We start from the raw sequence: 20,296 nt of genomic DNA, 5'->3' as shown, positions 1-20,296 counted from the left end.
GCACAGTGGCGTAGTTGTTAGCACTTTTGCCTTGCAGCAAGAAGATTCCTGGTTCGTGTCTCGGCTTTCCTGGGATCTTTCTGCATGGAGTTTGCATGTTCTCACTGTCCATGCGTGGGTTTTCTCCGGGTACTCCGGCTTCCTCCCACAGTCCAAAAATATGCTGAGGTTAATTGATCACTCTAAATTGTCTGTAGGTGTGAATGTGAGTGTGATTGTTTGTCTGTATATGTAGCCCTGTGACAGACTGGCGACCTGTCCAGGGTGTCCCCTGCCTTCGCCCAAGTCAGCCGGGATAGGCTCCAGCACCCCCTAGTAAAGTGGTGTGTAGAGAATGGATGGATGGATATCATATATAACCTTAGTAAAAACAGGATACTGGTGTGTGCATTTTTAGTATACAAGATTCAGGCAACAGGCATATTTGCAGACATGTAATGATGTTCCTTCCTATGGAATTTGACTGGTGGTGTTCTATCTACTTACTGTATTTGCTCATGGGAAGTACATAGTCTTTCGTAATGAATGTGGTCAAGTACTATTCACCACAAACAGTGTAACTGTCTAAAACAGTGCTGGTTAATATGTAAGTGTACCAAGAAACAAAGATCAGATGGTACACAGTGCATACTAAAGAGACTTACTGTCTGAGAAAGTATTTTCCACTGTCGTCATAAAAATATAAGGCCCAGATGACCCAGAGGTCTTTATCATTTCATCCAACAAACCTAAACCCATTTTACAGTATTCTACAGCACAGCCACGCAGACATACAGTATATAAACACAATCACACACAAATCTAATGTCCTCTGTTTTATTGTGCACATGCGTACACACAGACCCTCTCCCAAGAAGATTAGATTATTTTAGCCTGTTATGGTCTGTATCCTCAATAACTTGTACTTCCTGTTCCCACGGTAACAGTCGCACTATGACCCATGATCAGTGGCCAAGGCCCCCTCGGTTTCTCCCACGACGACTTCTTGCGGGCAGACCCACACAAGTAAAGCGAGTCAAAGTCAAAACATTATTAAAGAGCATTTTTCAAATTAGGACAGCAAAGTAGCCCTCAACTGACTGGCATTCTACATGCTCTTTAAGTTGCATCATCTTCAGTGGGATGTTTCATTCAAGAATATTGCGATTGCTCAAGTTCCCACCCAGGCCTCAAACACAGTTATTTAAACCAACATGACTCCAGGCTTTTGAAAAGCAGTTGTTAACCACAGGGCATAGCAAGTGACAGGAAAGGCTTGCGAGGATCTTGGTGTGGTTTGTTGATGTTATTTTTAGCCGTTCAGATGAGAATCTGGCATTTTGTTTAGTTTTCTTTTTAGTGTAAATGAACCCAAGATCCATTTTTTGCAACTTCTTATAACTAATCGTCAAGCAGGGTTTTAAAAAAAAAAAGTTATTTAAAGAAGCCTTAAAAACGGTGCCACAAAATCTACTCAAAGCAGGCTTTGTATATGCAAGGACTCAAAATGACTCAGTTGTGGGAGGGACAGTATTTTTGTTTCCTCTGTGAGCGTCACCTACATTTTCCTACATGGGCACACACTGTGTTCTTCAATGCCCATGATTTAGACTGGCTTATTTTTCCAATAATAAACTATATCAGTGAGGAATGTGAGGCTGTTTCCTTTGGGCCCTCACTGCTCCACTTAAGAATCAGAGGGGTTGAACAGTGGGGGATTATAGGGTGAATCATGAATGGTTCTTTCTCAACCATGTATGTGACTACTCGAGACATGTGACTTGCAATGCTGCATGCCTATGAGAGTGGTCATGCTCATCCTCTCTGATGTGGTACTTGGACAGAGTTAGACCTGTTGCACTGACTCGAAAGGCAAATAAGCGCTGGTGTGGACAACTTCATTTGACTTAAGGGATCGCAGCATCAGTCTGTCTGTCCCGGCTGAAATATCTCAAAAACTCTTGGATACATTGACAGTTTTCAATATCCTGTCTTTTCCTCTGAAAAACTTTTTTTCCACTCATGCTGTGTAATATCGCAGTATAATTTTAGTTCTCAAATGACCTATCCAAATGACTTTAGTTGTGACTTTTCCTCGTGAGGTATCATATGATTTGTGTTTTTAAGTGAAATGTTTTAGATGTTGGGTGGTTTCAAATTTCTTATTTCCCTTTGTATGCTTTGTGATAACTTGCTGCCCTGACCTTTCCTCTAGTACTGGCATAATAAAACAAAAATGCGTACACAATGATACATGCAATACTACATATCATCATATACTCACTTGTACACTGTTTAGTGCTTATTTGTAATTCTTGGCATGCTAACAAGGAAACTATTTGCCTGCTGAACATCTGCACATTAGCGCTGCCGTAGCTGGCACTTCAGTGTGCTTCCCTTAGCTCAAAGTACCATTGCCCTACAGCACTACCAGAGTGGCGATCTTGTTCAAGCTACATTTTGTTTTAATGTTCCAGTTTTAATGCTTCAGTTCTCATGCAGCTCACACTCAACCGCACATTCTGGGACAGTGCTGATAGGCATCTAGTCTCACACATGTTGCTGACTGAACATATGTTTCCATGGTGTCAGTGATGGAGCAGATCAGATGCCCTGCGGCCGTCCTACATGGTCTGATTGGCACGGGGAGGCCTGGGCTTTTAAATTATAGGCCCACGTTGGATGTCCACGGGAGATAATGAGTGGATAGCCTGAGTCATGCTCTGTGTCGGCCTCTGCACTTCAATCACCAGCCATATCCATATGGAGGCTACTGTGACCAGAAAAAATCTGCATTTCATTACACTGCACCCAGCATAACTGGAGAGCGCATCATGTGACATGCCGCAGAGGAGTCTTGTTGAACTTGGATGCTTTCCCTTGAGTGCGACCATCTGTGTCCCTGGAGAGCCGACATTAATGGCAGCGCACAGTTTCCCAGTGCAGCCCCTAAGAAAAGACTCATCCAGAGCCTCACCTCACATCTGGATGACCCAGAGGTTAGAGGCTGGGGTTGTACCGATACTTGGAAGGGGCTTCATTCCAGTTGTCTCTTGTGCTTGGATTGTCCCTGTTGGTTTGGTGCTTTGCTCTTATTGTGCAGCTGACCCAGCTTAGAAAAGTCCTCCTTATAAAAGAAATCACAAGCTGAATTTTCTTTAAAATTAGCTGGTATAACTTAATCAAGTATTTGGATGAGACAAAGGTAAGTGTAGAAAGAGGTGTTATTCTGAGAATGTTGGAAAGTCCTGAAGTGCATTTGTTCTGCTAATTTAATTTCAGAGACTTTGGGGGTCATTAGAAATGTTCAATTTGTTTTAAACTTCAATTTTAATCAGAGTTTAAATCAGACAAAATCTGATGATTAATACTTGTTTTTTGTGACATCAGGTGTATTTATCTCCAGCTTTGCAGTTTTTCTGCTAAGTGCCTCTTGAGAAATGACTATATTAGGAAATGAATTACTGGTATTTGGCTACTAAAAGTTTTTACTTTTCCTTTAAAACAGACTGTAAGTTGACTATACTTTTAAAGTTGTGCCCATTGTGACACAACATTTTTTTTAATGATCGTATACATTTTACTTTCAGAAAGTATTTTTAAACGTGTCCTGTAATAATATCTGTAGCGATATCTTGCCTTGTGTTTTTCATCAGTGCCCGTGTGTTTGGTTAAGAATACTTGTGCAGTTACAAGATGACAAAAATTTTTTTAAGAAAAGCATGCCTCAGATATAACTGCCAAAACATTAGAGCAATCTCCTCTGGCTCACAGCCAGAAGTCTTACGAGGCAGCCTGTCTGTTACTAATCAAAACCAACTGGTGGGAGCCTTGCCCAGCTCAAAGAAACGGCAAGCGAAAGAAGAATGAAGAAAAACATCCACAGAGAAGAGGAAAAAGAACAGTTTTGCGAGAAGAGGATGGGAGGAAGTTTCTAAAGCTGTGAGGAGAGAGCGTACATTAGAGGAGGGTGGAGTGAATAAATGTGTATCGTGTGCTTGGTGAGTCGTGAGACGGGGGAAGGGGCTCCTCGGATGTGACTCAGACTCCCTGTCAAAACCAGGGGAGGGGACCAGATGAGAAAAGGGATAGAACGGAGGAGAGCAGGGGTGGAGTGGGGGAAAGAAAACCCGGCCCCTCTTACACCACCCCGACTCCTCAGCATTCAGCGTCAGCAAAAACCCTAATGTGATCAAGATGGAAGCTGTCTATGGACTTCTCACTGCTTCCCGGCTTTCTGCCTGCCTTTGGGGTCTTCAGCGCCTGTCCAGCGGTTTGAAGATACTGAGTGGAGTCAAGAAAATGGCTTGCAGAAACGTAGAGTAAGGACTGCTCACAAAATAAACATTCATACATCCAGTCACTTGGAAGGAATTGGAATCATATTTCCCAAGCGTGGATGGATTGCTTTTGGTGTATGAATGAAAAAGCAGCTTGCAAAACTGCTCTGGATACCTGGGCTCGAAGCAAATACTGGATCTTCTACCTGTATGTTGGATTATGTTTTTGGCTACCGGATTATCACAGTATTTAGATGCTGGATTATATTGTAATTACTGGAGAATTTACTACAAGTAAACATTGCTGCTCCACCGTAGAATATCTGAAATCTACTGAGATGTCAGTTTGGTTGTCAGCTGTTGGTTCGTGGGAAGACGAAGTAGCAGCTCTGGGACATTTTTTTGTGATTTCTCTCACTTTACTAATAACTAGGTACAGGTTCAGTGTGCAGATGGCAGTTTGAATCATCGAGCTCTATGTCTGAAAATGAAAAAAAACATTTCAGACAAGTCTAAAAGTTTAACGTTACATTGGCTCTTTAAGAAATGGTTGTTTGGGAAGCTGCAAAATTTTTCTTATTCTGAAACATTTGTAAAAAATCAGTTTCTTTGCTTGTGTATTTCAGTTACGTAGTGTACAATACTAGAAGTACATAAGGATTCTAAATCTCTTATGCTTCTGTCGTGAAGTTTTGCAGATGTAAAGCTTGAATAGAATTTGTGTTACACATTGAGTCTCTGTGTTCTTGTACTTCTGTACATTCAGAACTACAACAACAGGATAAAAAAAACTGAGCACAGTATGATAGTATAGTTTACCATATCTTGGTCTGATACATATGATAAGACCCACAGCATGTTGATAATGATAATGTTGGACTCCCGACAACCAGCCACTCACTGTCATTTGTTGTTTTAGTTCCGTTCAGTTACGCCATACTCAATTTTGTGGGTGTATGGGAAGGTGCAGAATGACAGATAACCAACACTTAGAACTTTTAAGACTAGTTTTGCACAGTTGGTGGTGCACATTTATCAAAGTGGTTCTGTTACAATGTGCTCCTCACAGATAAGTATTAATCTTGATGAATAGCTTTTTTTTTTAAGAATCCTCTCTTTGTTTGGATTTTTCCTGGAAGTTTCTTAACATCAAAGGCAAAAACAAAAGTTGCATTTCAAGGCCATTTAGTGTAGTGGGCAACCTTTAATGTGAGTTTTACTCAAAAAGATATCATTTTTCCTTGGTAGATTAGCTTAACAGGAGTTCCTGACATCTTACACCAACGCAGCTGAGTTTATACTTTCCAGGGACTTGCGAATGCAGTGTAATTACACCCCTCTTGAACTTCCACTCACTATTCCCCAGCTGTTTACTTGAAAAGTGAAACATTATTTGCCATATTGTCATCTGCACATTCAGTTACTGTAAACTCACAACTTTGGCGCACTGGCTGTTTCTTATCCCCATTTCTCTTCTCAGTTGCAGCAGATCTGGTTCTCCACTTTAACCTGACATCAAGAGCAGCTCTATGGGATAGCACGGGCTGTCCACAATGCCGGTAGCCATACGGAAAAGAAGTTGGGAGGAGCATGTGACTCACCCGTCAGGATTACAGTACAGCTATGATGATCTGGATCTGGTCTGCTGTCATGGGGTGGACAGTGAGGGGCTTTGGGTGGGCTCAGATGCTTCCAAACAAGGTCGACGGACGAGGTGTGCTTCCATGCCAGAGGGCTGCCACCAACTACCTACAGCTGACCTGGCTCAGACACTTGAGGGGACGGCTTCTGTTTTGAAGGATGATACTAAATCAGAACACTTGGAGCTAATGGAAAACCATGGAAAAGTTCCACCAGATTTGCAGCAATCACTTCATGGCTCTCACGAGTTGGTGGGTGCTGACATTCCCCAAAGGCTTTCTAAATCAGAGCGTCTCCCAACCACAAATGCTGAGAATTCTGGGGAGTTTTCCTCTAACTCAAACAATGGTATGTCTAGTGCAACTATTTCTTGTGCAACTGATGGCAGCTGTGAAAGTGAAAAAGCTATCACTGATGAAAGCGACATTGACACAGAAAGTAGCCAGAGTCTCAACATCTGCGATGACGATAATGTCTTTAAATGTCCACATGTCTCTCGTGAAGAGCGACAATACATCTCTATCTCTTCAGACAATGGGCCTCCGTTGTCAGAATCTGCTGGTGAACAGCCTGGCGAACTTCCAAATCATCAGGAAACAAAAGAGAGCCATACAGAGGGTTACAGCAGACCTCCTGAAATCTCTGAGGCCACACTAAGCCAGTCCGCTTCTGCTGAACTGGAACCTCAAACTGACCTCCCAGATGTTGAAGAAAGGAAGATTTCCACTTCTGATCAAGCTGATGCAAGTGTCTCAGTTGATGTGCTGCACGGTTCAGCTACTGTGATGGAGGATGATAATGCTATGTTACCGGCTAACAAAACTGTGGAACCAGTTGTGACTTCAGTGGTAGATGGAGAATATAATGAAGGAATAACTCAAAACTGGAGCGCAGAGTCTGCTGACAAGCTGGATGGATTGATTGAGGCAGAAACTCTAAATGAAAATACAGAACTTAAACATCGCTCAAGAGACATTCAAAGGGGAGACCAGGATCATCTTGACTGTATTGGAGTATGGGATCAGGATGATGGTTGTGAAACATCCTGCCAGACACTGATGGACCAGCACAATGTTGAAATAACAGCAGTGAACAGGCCGCAGGGAGAGAAAAGTGCACAAGTAGAAAGCAGCGAGAAAGCAGCACATGCCAGACATGAACTTACTGAATCATCTGATATTTGTGTCAAAAGTCAGTGTTGCTCACAGACAGCAAACAGCAACGTGGCAATTGAACAGCCAAATGCTGGATATTCAGGAGGAAATCCCACACAGACAAATGCAATTCAGTGTACAGATGAGTATATGAAAAATTCTGTGGGTCAGCGAATGGAAAATATTGATCAGAGCTTAGTACCCGCAGACTTGACTGTTTGTGAAGATCCAGCTGTACCTCATCAGACAGAAAACAGCTATTCAAAACTGGACACTATCCTAGAGGTCAGCCTTATCGAGGCAGATGACACCTCTCTACTGGATCCTCTTAAGAATACTGATGTTAGTGTTTCTCAAAATCCAGCTCTTCAGCACATGGATGATAGACATGAAGCTGCTGAACAACACACACAAAATCCGCCACCATGCTCTGCAGAGGTCAGCAGCAAACTCCATGGTAACCAAGCCTCTGGTCATTACTTCAGTGAGTCACCTGCCGGTGAGGTGGCAGATGGTCACAGGGAACACCAGAGACCAGGAGCCACTGCCTCTAGAATGGAGGAGGTGGATGAGGACATGCACTCGGTTGGTAACAGCAACACACAACCGTCCAGTTTGTTTTTAGATGGAACAAATGAGGCTGGAGATCAAAAGGATGACAACGTGGTCAAAGTTCGCATGAGAAAGGTAAGACTAAATACAATATCAATATACAAGCGCTTCAGTTTGACATGGTACTATTAATTTCATTTTGTCTTTGTGTTTTGACTCTGGCACTTCAGGACCTCAAATGAACTTCAATAGCAAAATAAATTGACACGGAGCCTACAAATAATTTTTGTCCCACACTCTGGCAAGTGTCTCGGAAAACGATGACTTCACTCTCACATGCTTACAGAACTGTGAGTGGGGGATCTGTGAAATGTTTCTCAACTGCTCATTGCAAAACAAGGTCCTATAAGGACATGGAGACTATGAATGCAGAGGGGGTTAGAAGCTCAAGTGATCTTTTGGATGAAATTGCTTCAACTGTTTTCTCTCACAAATACTATATGTCGTTATTTAGTGCTTGTTTGGTACAGTAATATGCCAAAAATGTCATGCATTTTTGCTCATTGGCGCACAGCAACTGTATTCACTGCAGAATTGTCTCTTTTAGAATGACAAGAAATCCACTATTTAACGCAGTGCCCATTAAGCAGGCATGTTGTTTGGACAAGTACCATATTTGTGAGAAGTTAAATTTTTGTGCTGCATTGTAGTTGACGTTTATTACCCAGTTGTAAACAGTGACTCTGATATGATAATTCCATGCCTGAGTTGTATTCAAAGTTTCTATAATTTTATTAAACTAGTTATAGAAATGAACACTTTAACCCATCTGTTTTTCATTCATCAGAATATTTATTTGCATTAAATAAATGGTTTGTAGCACTGTAATACAGTTGCAAGCAGCTATAAGAACTCGCGATGTATTTATTAATGTACCGTGTTTAACAGCATCCCTGGAAAAGACATATAATGTCAATGCTTTGATTGTCCATGAACAAGCAGTCCTCCATGTGTGGACAAAAAAAGTTATAGTTGTTTGTTGAAATGTCTGAAATAAATGATGTAAAAACAATAAGCTTACAAAAGTCTAACATTTGCTCTGTTAGTCACTGTAAATGTTTTACACTATTCATGAGCATCATTTTAGTGTTAATTAAATGGCCATATTCTCTATCATGTGACTGTACACTGCATTAGTGATGACGTGTGCTACAGTTTTTTTGATAGTCACATGTAAACTGTGTTTCCATCTCCAAATATTTTCACTGCGGAAGCTTTGCATGTTTAAAATGGGCAGCCATGTTGCAAATACAGTCTATCAAACCCTGCTCTAATGAGAGAATATAAAATCCTGTAGAAATATGTCATAGCGTGATGCTGTCCTCATGTCTGTCCTCAAAAGCCTAGGGGTTGTGTAATCCTAAAGATTGTCAGTTATTGTCATTGCATTATTTCCACATAAATTGCACTGAAAACTTTGGAGCCACTCTGAGTCATAACTAATGTTGACATCATTCCTTCAGCTGCCAAAAACACAAGGTCACAGTCCAGTGTGGGGACATGGAAAACCAGTGCCACATTTACTCTGGCTCCAGTTTCAATCTTAGGATGACTTTAAATATCCAGAAAAGCTGGTCTTGGAACCCAAAAAGAGCAGCTCAGCCATAAAAGTGGAAGGCACCAAGACAATTCATCCACCATATGGTAATGGCCTGCCACTTCACTGACAGCACCAAGAGTTTTCAGCATGATGTGTATTTACTTACTTTTTGTGGCAAACTTGCTGCAGAAAATATGCTGTCGGGAGGATCATGACCGCAAAAACATAATTAGACAAAATAAACATTATGTTAGAGGGAGGTAATATGCAATATTTAGTGTAAAGAAAAGAAGAACCTCTTAAATATCAATTAGAGAATTGTAGAGATTATGTTATCTCTTCGTGGACAACAGAAACCTGGAATGATCTCTGACAAGATAATGCACTAATGATTCTGTCCCGAGTGGGCTATGATGTTGTTGCAGATTCAGTTTGTAAAATGAACCCATCTGGTTTGCATAATGGCTCGAGATTAACCTGATATTGGGCTTTGTTACTGTGTTTATTTGTTTTAGCAACAGGGCCTTATCCTGACCCCAGGGCCAAATTGGCTCAGCAGTCATTTATCTGGCAGCAGACTGCTTGGCAACATCACCCTCGGTGTTCTCTTTTTCTCTTTATATGCATTTCTGTCTGTATATATTATTTAATTATGTTTTTAAGGTACTGTCAGTGAACAATATAACTGCAATGAGCAGTGTATGAACAGTATGTTTACAACATAAAACACTGTTTAGCTCAGCAGAGAAAGACCCTGTTGAATGGACAGGCGTGTGAAATGGTTTGCAGACTGGATCTAAGAGGAGATTTAAAAAAAAAAACGAGCAGGAAAAGGGGAAAGAAGAGATCTAAGAGTTCAAACAGTGTGGGAACCATCTCCCATCTCAAAAAACAGGAAGTTGAGAGGAATGTAACAGAAACCTCAAAAATGAGAAAGACAGAAAAGAAACCTTCTGAGAACACCCAAACCGCCAGAATGCCTCTAAAAAACGTTGCTGCTCTGAGGCGACTGAAGTTGCGCTGCACTTGTTTTTTACTCTGCTGTTTTGTGGTTGTTATTGCCATCCCGAGCCAGATGCTTTTGTTCATTCAGTGAGGCCTCGTAAAGATGTCATTGTTTTACCATGGTACAATGTTTCATTGTGATGCTTTGCCAAGAAGACAGAACGTAGCGATGTGTGCTGCCCTGCTGCCACTAGCTAGGAATGCCAGAGAATGCATCAATGTGAGACGCATTTCCATGACACACATGGCCCTCAGTGCCTATTTGCTCTCTCAGCAAATCCAATAGGAACTGCTTTTGACAGACTAATTGGACACTAACTGGAAAATAAATGTAAGCACAAGTCATAAGACATTATTAGGAATGGAGCTGGAAGCTAAGCGCAGGGTTGAGCCTGCAGCCTGTTTATGCCGAAACTATCCAGGATCCTTACGCCTGTCAGCCTCACACAAATTACTCACATTTCTTCTCATATGAATGTTGTCATCCACACACACCCATTGTAAACTTGATTTAATAAGATTTTGCTATAGTAACCACTTTACAGGACATGTTTATGATATGTAAGAAGTATTTACTTCATCCTAAAGAACGCCATTGGATTTGTCTTTAAGGTGTCACAGCTAGAACAGAGACATCGCATGAAAACCAGGCTCACGTCCACTTGTTAACATGCCCGTGTACCTTTGCATAAACATACAATCACAGTGGCTGCGTGTCTCATGAGCTCACCCTCATTAAGTGTTTAATGGGGTCTGTTAGTGGGAATTGTAACGAGGTTTGTTTGGGACTAATGGGCCAGCCATGAAATTTCTTAGGGTTCTTCTCAGGGGAGAAGCTCAGACGGAGCCACACCCGGTGCCAAGATAAAAGACAGGCTGAAGGAAATGAAATCATGCTGTCTTAAATGGTGCATAAAGGGATTTTACAAGTTTTCTGTACTGCATGAAATGAAACAGAACTGAGGGACAGCAGAGGACAGAGTGGTAGGTGGAGTGTGAAGCTTGTATATCATTTAGCTTGTCTTGCTGGAGACAAACCACCTGGGGTCAGTGTGAGACTTGTTATCACAGCTTCAGAATGCATAGATGAATGCTGCAGATTAGAGGAGAACTAAGTCATGGTAACAGCGGAGATGATACAAAAGAGTTTGACTTAGAATATAAATAGTGCTTATAGCAGAAACAGAGTGTGAAAGTGTCAACAGCAGTTGAAAAACAAGATGAAGGAGAAGTAAAGGAAAGAGATATGAGCACAGTTTACAGGCCAGAGCAGAATTCATCAATTTTTTCAACATGATGTCCCAGAAAGTTAGAATTGGATCAATTTAGCATTATTTGTTTGAAGATGTCACACGCTAGTAATAATTACAAGTTTGTTGCTTCAAATCGTATTTTTATTGGTGTTTTTAATGTGATTGCAAACATTATGAATCCAGATCACTTGCATGACCTTTATGTAGTTGGAAGCTGGGAGGTTGGTGTAGTATGTAGGCCTCATTTTTCAATTGAAAAGTAGATTAAGCAGTCCCCTAGCTGAACTCATCTTATCTAATCTCATAAATCTTCTGGTGTTAGGCAAATACAGTATTAGTAATGCTGGCTTCTGCAATTTCCCATGGCTTATCCTGTCATCACTGATGAGGAATGATAATGGAAATGATGTCCATAAGTATTGATTTTAGAGCCATAAATATAATGCTCCAATACTTACTTTCGTGAGCTTTGCAGTAACTGCGTTTCTCTTCACTGATTTGTCTCTATTCAGCGTGAGCATGCTCGTTTGGACTCAATGGTGTTGCTGCTGATGAAGCTGGACCAACTGGACCAGGAAATTGAGAACGCCCTTAGTGCCACCTCCTCTATGGACAGCACCCCCACCCTCCATCGACGACATCTCCTGGTACACATCACTGTCACCTTGCTTGATTCGACTGCAGTTACTGCTGTATTCCAAATAACTCTTTAATTAGGCTGTAAAGCAAGTCTTAATTTAAATGAAGCAACACAATGGTTGTTACACCCGATGCCGCACCCAGTGGATCTATAAATGAACTTCATTCATTCATCCATCCATTCATTCTTTCATTTTTGTACTCTTTTGTCTCAATATATCTATGCTCTTCATCATATTTGATGAAATACTGAAACAGTGTTCATTTAAATCCCTACATGGTCATGTTTGCTTGTTTGTTTTTTTCACACATGCAGGAATTTGATTTAGGGTCTGTGCCAGCAGCATCACAATCCCCCCAACATCCACATGTTCCTGCTGCTGTGTCCTCTGGATCCACACCAATCCTTGGAGCGAAACCTAAGAGTGGGGTAAGTGAAGTGTTCTATATCATACCGTCGTTTATCAAACCATAGCAGGGCTCCAGATTGCAACCAATTGATCACATTTTTTTTTCCAACTTTATCATTTTTCCATAACAAAAGCATTGGTATCAATTAATGCATTTCTATATATATAACAGTTGTAACCCCCTCCCCTCCCCACCAGGTGATTGATCACATTTTTAAGGTGGAAGTTGTTGGGTTTTTTTGTTTGTTTTTTTTTGTTTTTGCAAACATTGCACTGGTGCGACTACAAACTAACCAGATATTTTTGGGGAAATAAAAGCAGAGAAACGTCACTTCAGAGACGGCAGTTGGAAAGATAGCCTCAGGCAAGCAAGGTGAATTATGGGAAAACTATTTCAGCATCATCCTCACAGTCATGCTTGCATGGGTATATTGCTGTAAAGTTATTCACCCTTAGCAACATGGGCAGTGATGAAACATACCACTGACTCTCACTTTGTTCTGAGCACATCTTAAAGTAATGCAGATAAGCCACAACATGATGCAGAGAAGGAACGGGATGTTTCTTGTCTGTTCTTGACCATCTGTCTGTTCTGGCGGTCTGGTTTCACTATGTGCTCTGCATTGAACAGCGTTGCACTTTATCTCATTTAAGTCCCTCCAAGGAATTTTAAATATAGCTGGGATAATACACATTCTGTCTCTCAAATTATGCCAAAAAGCCAAGTCAGTGATGGCAAAACTTTTAGTTAGCGCTATCCTCTCAGAGACTTGGTGTGTACCACTATTGTGAAATCTTAGTCTTCAGTCCAGCATAAAAATAAGACATGTGCTGATACAATAGCATAGATTGTACTGGTAGAATCAAAACCACTGGTCCTTGAATGAAAACTCACCAAGTTCAAACTCACTACCAGGCTTTTCAAACCAAAACATCCACGACACAGTTATTCAAATGAGAGATTCTTACTTTTCCGGATGTGGGAACCAGCAAGCTTGTAAGCAGTGATCTTGTTGACTGGTGGGTTGGTTAGAGGAGAGGTTAGCATAGACTGAGTTTACTTTTAAGAACCAAGTTTATCTCTAGACGTTGTCTTAAGAAATGTAAAACTCATGTACAGACTTAAAAATCTGATTTAGCACTGGTGTCTGGTGTGAATTTTCCACACAGCAAGAATCAGAAGGTGTGAAACTGAAAATAAATGTTATTTAATCATGGAAGATTTAACTCATCACTTAATGATGGAATATTTTCCGTTGACTATTTAATAATGTGTTTTTATTTTTATTTTTTTATTTAACCAGATGAAAGAACTATTGAAATCGAGACCTCTTTCACAAGGGTGACCTATTTGCAATGTAATCTACCATAGCACAAATTATTCATATCGGTGACAATCAGAGGGTACGTCTTTATCAGTTTTCTATCTCACTCCTGACAGAGTATGGATACTCAGTTTTTATGTTAGGCGAAGAATCTGAGATTATTCCAAACTGGATGTGCGTTTACACTCATTTTTCCTATTCGTGTGGCTGACGGTTCATCACTAACCCCTTGTTTGGGTCCACTGTTGCAGCCTTAATTTTCTGAGTCATTGATTTAAACACTTAAATAACATACCTTTGCAGACACACACACACACACACACACACACACACACACACACACACACACACACACACACACACACACACACACACACACACACACACACACGTTTGTACTTCTATCTTAGTGAGGACATCCATAGATGTAATGCATTTCCTAGAGCCTTACCCTAACCTTAACTATCACAACTGATTGCCTAAACTTAATCCTTACCCTAACCCTAACCAAACCTCAATTCATGCCTGTTCTCTAAAAACAAGTCTTCACCCTCAAACATAATTCATATCTCCCATTCATATCGAACCCCTAACCCTTACCATAACCCTAACCTTAACCAACACCAAAACAATGCCTAACCCTAAAGAAACTTTTTTGCACTTTTACTTTTTTCAGTAACAACAACATGGCCAAGAAAACACCGTTTCCCCCCGTGGGGACCTCATTTTTGTTCCCCACCGTGATACGAGTCCCCACCTATATAGCACATAGTCAGGTTCAAGTCCCCACCGGTATAAACACGTACACACACACACACACACACACACACACACACACACACACACACACACACACACACACACACACACACACACACACACACACACACACACACACACACACAAAGTACCACTGTCTTGCCTTGCCAACATTCTTTACTTTTTAGTTTCTTTGCTTTCACATTTCATTTTTTCACGCTGTTGTGAACAGAAATGGTCATGTTTGTGTGTCAGTATCCTGAAAGTATTGAAGGTATTTCAATATTTACATATCTCCAAACTGTCCCCAAAAAGACGAAGAAATTTTGTAGATTAAGAACTGCGCTGAAATTAAACTTAGAAAAACCAAGTATATGACTACAAGACCTTGGGAAACACCAGTTTGGCCTGTTATAATGGAAACAGGCCTCCTTTTGTTTCCCCGATTGTACATGCTAACGTTGTTGTTACAAAGATTTTTTTGATTTTGAACATTTTATCCCTTCTTCTCTCTTGGCATTATCATGGATTTTAAATAAAAACAGAACTTTAGAGGGCACAGACACACGTTTAATTCTGAATCTCCTGATTTTCGGAATGTCTTTCAGCTCTTAGAGCTTAGCCAAGCAGACATTAAAACTCTATAATTAGCTAGTTCTAAAGATCCAGACTCCTTCACCCCAACAAAGGGGTCAGAAGAGGGGTCTCGGAGGTGAAGAGCCAAGGCAGGGGGGAGCAAGGAGGGGACACGCTCCAAGTGAGACGTGTGTCTGTAAAGCTCTTGCTTGCTCACTTAATGATTTTGTCAGCCTTGCTTAGCCATTGCCTTCAGAACAACGGTAAAGTGAACAAGGCCAGTAGTCAGTGCACTCCAGTAGGTTTTTGCACGTGTACAAGACTTATCTTAACTGCTTTTAGACATTTCATCTCATGATGTAGTGATGCATAATAGTAACCCAAATGCAAACAGGATGTTTCTGTTGCAAACAGTCCTCTTATCTGGCTCCAACAAAACACTGCAACTTTCGGAATCATTGGAATTCCTTTACTAAAAGAACATCTCACATTCCTGAATTATCTTTTGTAGTTTCACGTGGACTTTGCTGTGTCTAATCACACGTCACGACTTTTCTGCCGTCACACAAGAGACAAATAGCTGTTGATTAATTTAAGATCAGCACGCTCTATGATGTGGGATGTATTATGTCTGTGACCAACTGGTTCTACAACCTCCATTCCTGCAGTAACCCAAGGTAACTCACTAAGCTTGGGTAAACAGTGCTTTCACTGCACCTAATAGGAAGCCTTTTTTTTTTTTACAGTGGAGGCCCCGTGGAGTGATTGATTGAGGCCAAAGAGATGATGACTTTGTGAAGGGGATTCTCAGTAGCTGATAGTTGCAGGGGACCGTTGAGCCCTTTCAAACTTAAAATGTTGCGACGCCCATTTAATCTCTTTAGCTAGACAATACAAATCCTTTAAATGATGTAAACACAAGGCAGATGTGAGAAGAGAAGGACCAGGGTTGAGGTTAAAGCTCCATCTTGACTTGATTGTTGTTTTTTTATAAGATAGTATATTGGTATTATCAATACAACATCCATTATATACCTAAATATTTAAGAACAGAATAATAACTATTATTTGTTATCGTTAAAAGCACCAGTAACTTCTAAAGAGCTAGAAAAGGAAATATGTCGTGCCAGCATATTCCCACAAAATGTTCCTGGAGGGGACTGTCTAACCTTTGTTTTGCTTTAATGTCGGTGTAGTCTCATGTCATAATGGGAAATACCCTCAACCTTCTTCTTGCATTAACTCTTATTCCATACCCACAACAGCTTATATAGATTATACATATGATGACTGAGTTACCGGAACTGCTCACAGTACAACAGACGCAGCATCACAAAAGACCTTTACATTAGGATCAAGTTTAATTAACACCCTCCTGACACAGTGTCTACAAAGGATAAAGAGCTTTTTGATTGTATTAATTTAGAGGGTGCCTCAGTAAGTCAAGTCATTCACTTAAAACAAATGTTCTGCTGACTATGTGCCAAGCAGCCAAAATCCAAGGCGATGTTGAGCTAAAAAACTCTATTAAAATGAGAGAACAGATAGCATTTGACAGATAATAAATCACTGACTCGTTCCCACATTGCTTTTTCAACATTTGTGTATGTCGCCTTGAGCATGTCTTGACATCTATCCTCCCAAGAAGGTATTTGCAAGTTTACACAGGATACAGCAAACAACATACATCTTTTTAGCAAAGTAGTGGTGAGCGCAGCCCATTTAGAGACAACATCTACATAGAAATTGGTACCGTACACAGTTCAGTAATTTATGAGAGGAGGTCAAAGCAGTCAAGATAACAGGAGTTGTGTGGCCCAATTACAACACAACCTTGACAGTGTAGGTAAACTGTCCACACGAACAGGGCCACGCAGAAGGTCACTGGAAGGTTCAAATGTGAAATCTGAGAAAGTAAAATGTGCACAGTCACTTTACTACACCATGCACTGAGCCCATAAAATACTATATTAGAACTAGTATAGTTAATGATGTTTGTTTGGGCATTAAGACAGCCATGAACCAACAAAATATCTAAGTGTGGAAAGTGAAGGGGGAAAGAAACATGACTGTCTCATGTAGTGGCTGGTGAAGGATTGCAGAAGAGTGGCATGTCTGTGTGTGTGTGGTTTTGGTTCTGGTGGAGGTTGAGCGAACTGTGAAATGTTTATCATTCGGCATTTGCATTCCTTCCATCTTGTGCTGGATTATGCAAGAGGTAGGTGGTATTTGTGTTGTTATTGTCCTTGTGACATCTCCTGACACTCAGCGTAACACTTTGGTGTGATTGTACCAAGCACCCTCTCACGCTGTTCTGTTCTTTTATGTAACCGTGATAAACGTGAAGTGGTGATATGCAGCTGTATCTGTTTGCGATGAGTGGACATTCGCTTGGCACGTATGGTATCGTTCACTTGCTCTTGTGCATAAGCCACTGGGTTCATGCGAGTACATTCTTGGCTCTTTGCTAGCTTAACTAGTGGCTATTGTTAGCCTTCAGCAGGTGGCTGTTATTCTTGCATCGAATGTGGGCCTAACATCTAGCGGATGTTGTGCCACAGCAGGTGTTTTTTCTTATGCTGGAGCTGCTATTTTTTACCCAGAGTGTTTTTGTTGGCAGGTTTCTATTACTTGCTTAGTGTAGCAGGTGTCTGTTGCACTGTTGTTTGGCTTGAGTTGTTGTGTTGCAACAGGTGGGTTTTATTTAGTTTATAGACTGATGGGTCATTCGGCTGTATGTTATGGAGTAGGTTCAAACAAGTGATTATTTTTGCTTAATCTGCTGATTATTTTCCCTAGTAACGGAATCATCATTTGGTCTAAACTACAAAATGTCAGGAAATAGAGAAAAAATGCCAGTTTTATTAAGGTCAAAGGGACATCCTTACTGCTTGTTAAGTCAAACTAAATCATAATCAGATTACAATCACATAACATGAAGACAACAGAAATTAAAAATGTTCACACTTAAGAATGTGAAACCAATGAATGTTTGCCTTTTTTGTAAAAAAAAACAAAAAAAAAACAAAGAAATAATTGAAACTTATTTGAATCAGTTGTTGCAGCTCTAAATGTAATCTCTCCCAGAAGGCTTTCCTTTTTTTTTTTTTTTTTTTACTGTATTTATTTTCAATATGGAGTGGTGATGTGTTAGATTTTGTTAATGATCTTTCAAAAAAAATTCATGTATTCACCTGACATAGCTGCACTGGGCTAGTAATCATTAATATATATTCATGTCATTGTATAGAAGTATAATCTGTGGTGATAAAATGAAGTTATGCAAAGTGTGGGGGCCATTTGTTGTGCGACTCTATTTTTAGAGCTGTGCTGCTGGAGAGGATGTGCCAAGCCACAGAGGCGGGTGGAGACTTCTGACCCCCGACCACCTTCCTCTGAATGTTAGTCGGAAACAACATATCAGTCACCTTCAGCGCTGAGTGTTCCCACCAGCAGAGCATGTAAGACAGAATCCCCTAAAGGCCTAAACACTCTACTGAACAAACCACATGGCTGCCTGTTAAATTTAGCATGGGGGTGTTTTACATGTCATGCATATGGTGACAGGGAAGGTGCTGCCCCATACCAGCCCTCATCCTCTTCATCTTTGGCAAACATTCCATAACACGGCGGCCTTTGACCCTTTTTTTGGATCTGTATTCTGTCTCCATGGCAGCAGGCTTTCCAATACGACTTCTGTCACCTCTTTTGGCAGTTTTGCTGCTGGTGAACTCTGAAAGTGCCAGATTTCCAGTCATTCCATTTCTGAGTTAATGGGATTTTTCTGTGGAAAATGATTGATTGAATGATATTTTTATTTCAGAATAATGGAAAGACTTAAATTCTCTGTCAGTAGATTATGTATCAACATAGCTCTTTATCGGTCTGTGGTCTGGTGGACAATAGAAGCGCTGTGGTTTGCGTGCTAAGGTCACTAGCAGATCTCTGCTCTGTCCTTCCTCCGTGTTCCGGTTTGGCAGCCTCACAGACCCCAAACATCCTTCATCTGAACCACACCTTCTCGGTGTTCTACTCAGAACAGTCTGTGTTTTGCTACTTTCACCACCTTTTATTTATCTTTACATTTGCTCCCACTCTCTGTCATTCCTGTCCTTGGTCAGTAGTCAACAGAATGTGCAACTGGCATAATTCTGTTTGCCTACATTCCACCCACATATTTGGCTTAAAGACTGTAGTAGGCTATAATGAGTCAGCGAGCTATGAAACCAACCACCATTCAGTCTGACAAGGGCTGCCAGTAGTGGCTCTGGTCACGGCCACGCTCACCGCTTTGTGTAGTGTCATTGTCCCCAAGGTCACTCCTCCACTGAGCACAGCTGTAACAAGCAGACAAACACAGACCCGCTGTGGTTTACAAAAAAGAGGGTCAAAAAAAAGAGAAACGGCTTATGTTTGGAACAGGATGTGGAAAATTAACTTCTCCTCATCCCCCACAAGGAAATCTTGTTTTTCCTGTCAATTCAAGGCTATAGCTGCTGCATAAAGTGCTCCAACAGAAGAGGGGACGATATATAGAATTAATATATTTCTCTTCTTTCAGAGTTGGCAGAGCATTATCAGTAATCACAGTCTAAGAGAAGCAGAGCACGCTGCCCAATAACTGTCATCATTAGATCTGTTCAGCTTGCCTACAAGTATCGGCCTGAATGTGCATTCAGAACATTTTGTATGAACGGATTTGAGCTATGATGCTCCTAATTGTTTCACAGAATCAGTTTTGCGTTTTAGCATCTTTGTGGAAGTCAAATATCACATAAATCTCTGTGTTTACACCGTGTGCGCAATGGCAACTCTCTGTTTTTATGACAACATACTGTGGCACGGTGCCCGAATCACATCTCAGAGAATAGTTGCAAGATGATGGTACTTGTTGACAGTAAATCTAAGGGGTAACTGGAAAATGCAGGCATCTGGAAACACCCCTGCAGCCTGCTGATAATGAAGTGCCATAAATCACAGGACGAACAAACAAACTGCATGTGCTCTCAGATACACTTAGATACACGTACAGAGGAATGCACTGTAAAACCAGGTGCAATTTGAGCAACGCTTATTCAGGCGTGTGGTTCGAGGTTTTAATTGCGACATTCAGCTTGAGCATG

General features: G+C 40.9%; 1 protein-coding gene and 1 long non-coding RNA gene across 2 annotated transcripts in view; one reads left to right on the top strand and one right to left on the bottom strand.

The window, feature by feature from the left end:
- Positions 1 to 3,747: 3,747 nt before the first annotated feature.
- Positions 3,748 to 9,084, top strand: LOC110966573 (uncharacterized). The gene is made up of 3 exons (XM_022215981.2): positions 3,748 to 4,467; positions 5,740 to 7,741; positions 7,837 to 9,084. The coding sequence occupies exons 2-3, from the start codon at positions 5,813 to 5,815 to the stop codon at positions 7,846 to 7,848; spliced, it is 1,941 nt and encodes a 646-aa protein (XP_022071673.1). The 5' UTR covers positions 3,748 to 4,467; positions 5,740 to 5,812; the 3' UTR covers positions 7,849 to 9,084.
- A 5,096-nt stretch (positions 9,085 to 14,180) lies between these two features.
- Positions 14,181 to 20,296, bottom strand: part of LOC127533098 (uncharacterized) — a 78,468-nt gene continuing 72,352 nt past the window's right edge. The window contains exon 2 of the long non-coding RNA XR_007940793.1: positions 14,181 to 14,351. This is a non-coding gene — a long non-coding RNA (uncharacterized LOC127533098). The remainder of the gene's footprint in view (positions 14,352 to 20,296) is intronic.

Source organism: Acanthochromis polyacanthus, chromosome 3 (assembly GCF_021347895.1).
Source record: "Acanthochromis polyacanthus isolate Apoly-LR-REF ecotype Palm Island chromosome 3, KAUST_Apoly_ChrSc, whole genome shotgun sequence".
NCBI classification, from domain to species: Eukaryota; Metazoa; Chordata; class Actinopteri; family Pomacentridae; genus Acanthochromis; species Acanthochromis polyacanthus.
Note: the sequence above shows the minus strand (reverse complement) of the source record. Positions and strands in the feature narration are given on the sequence as shown.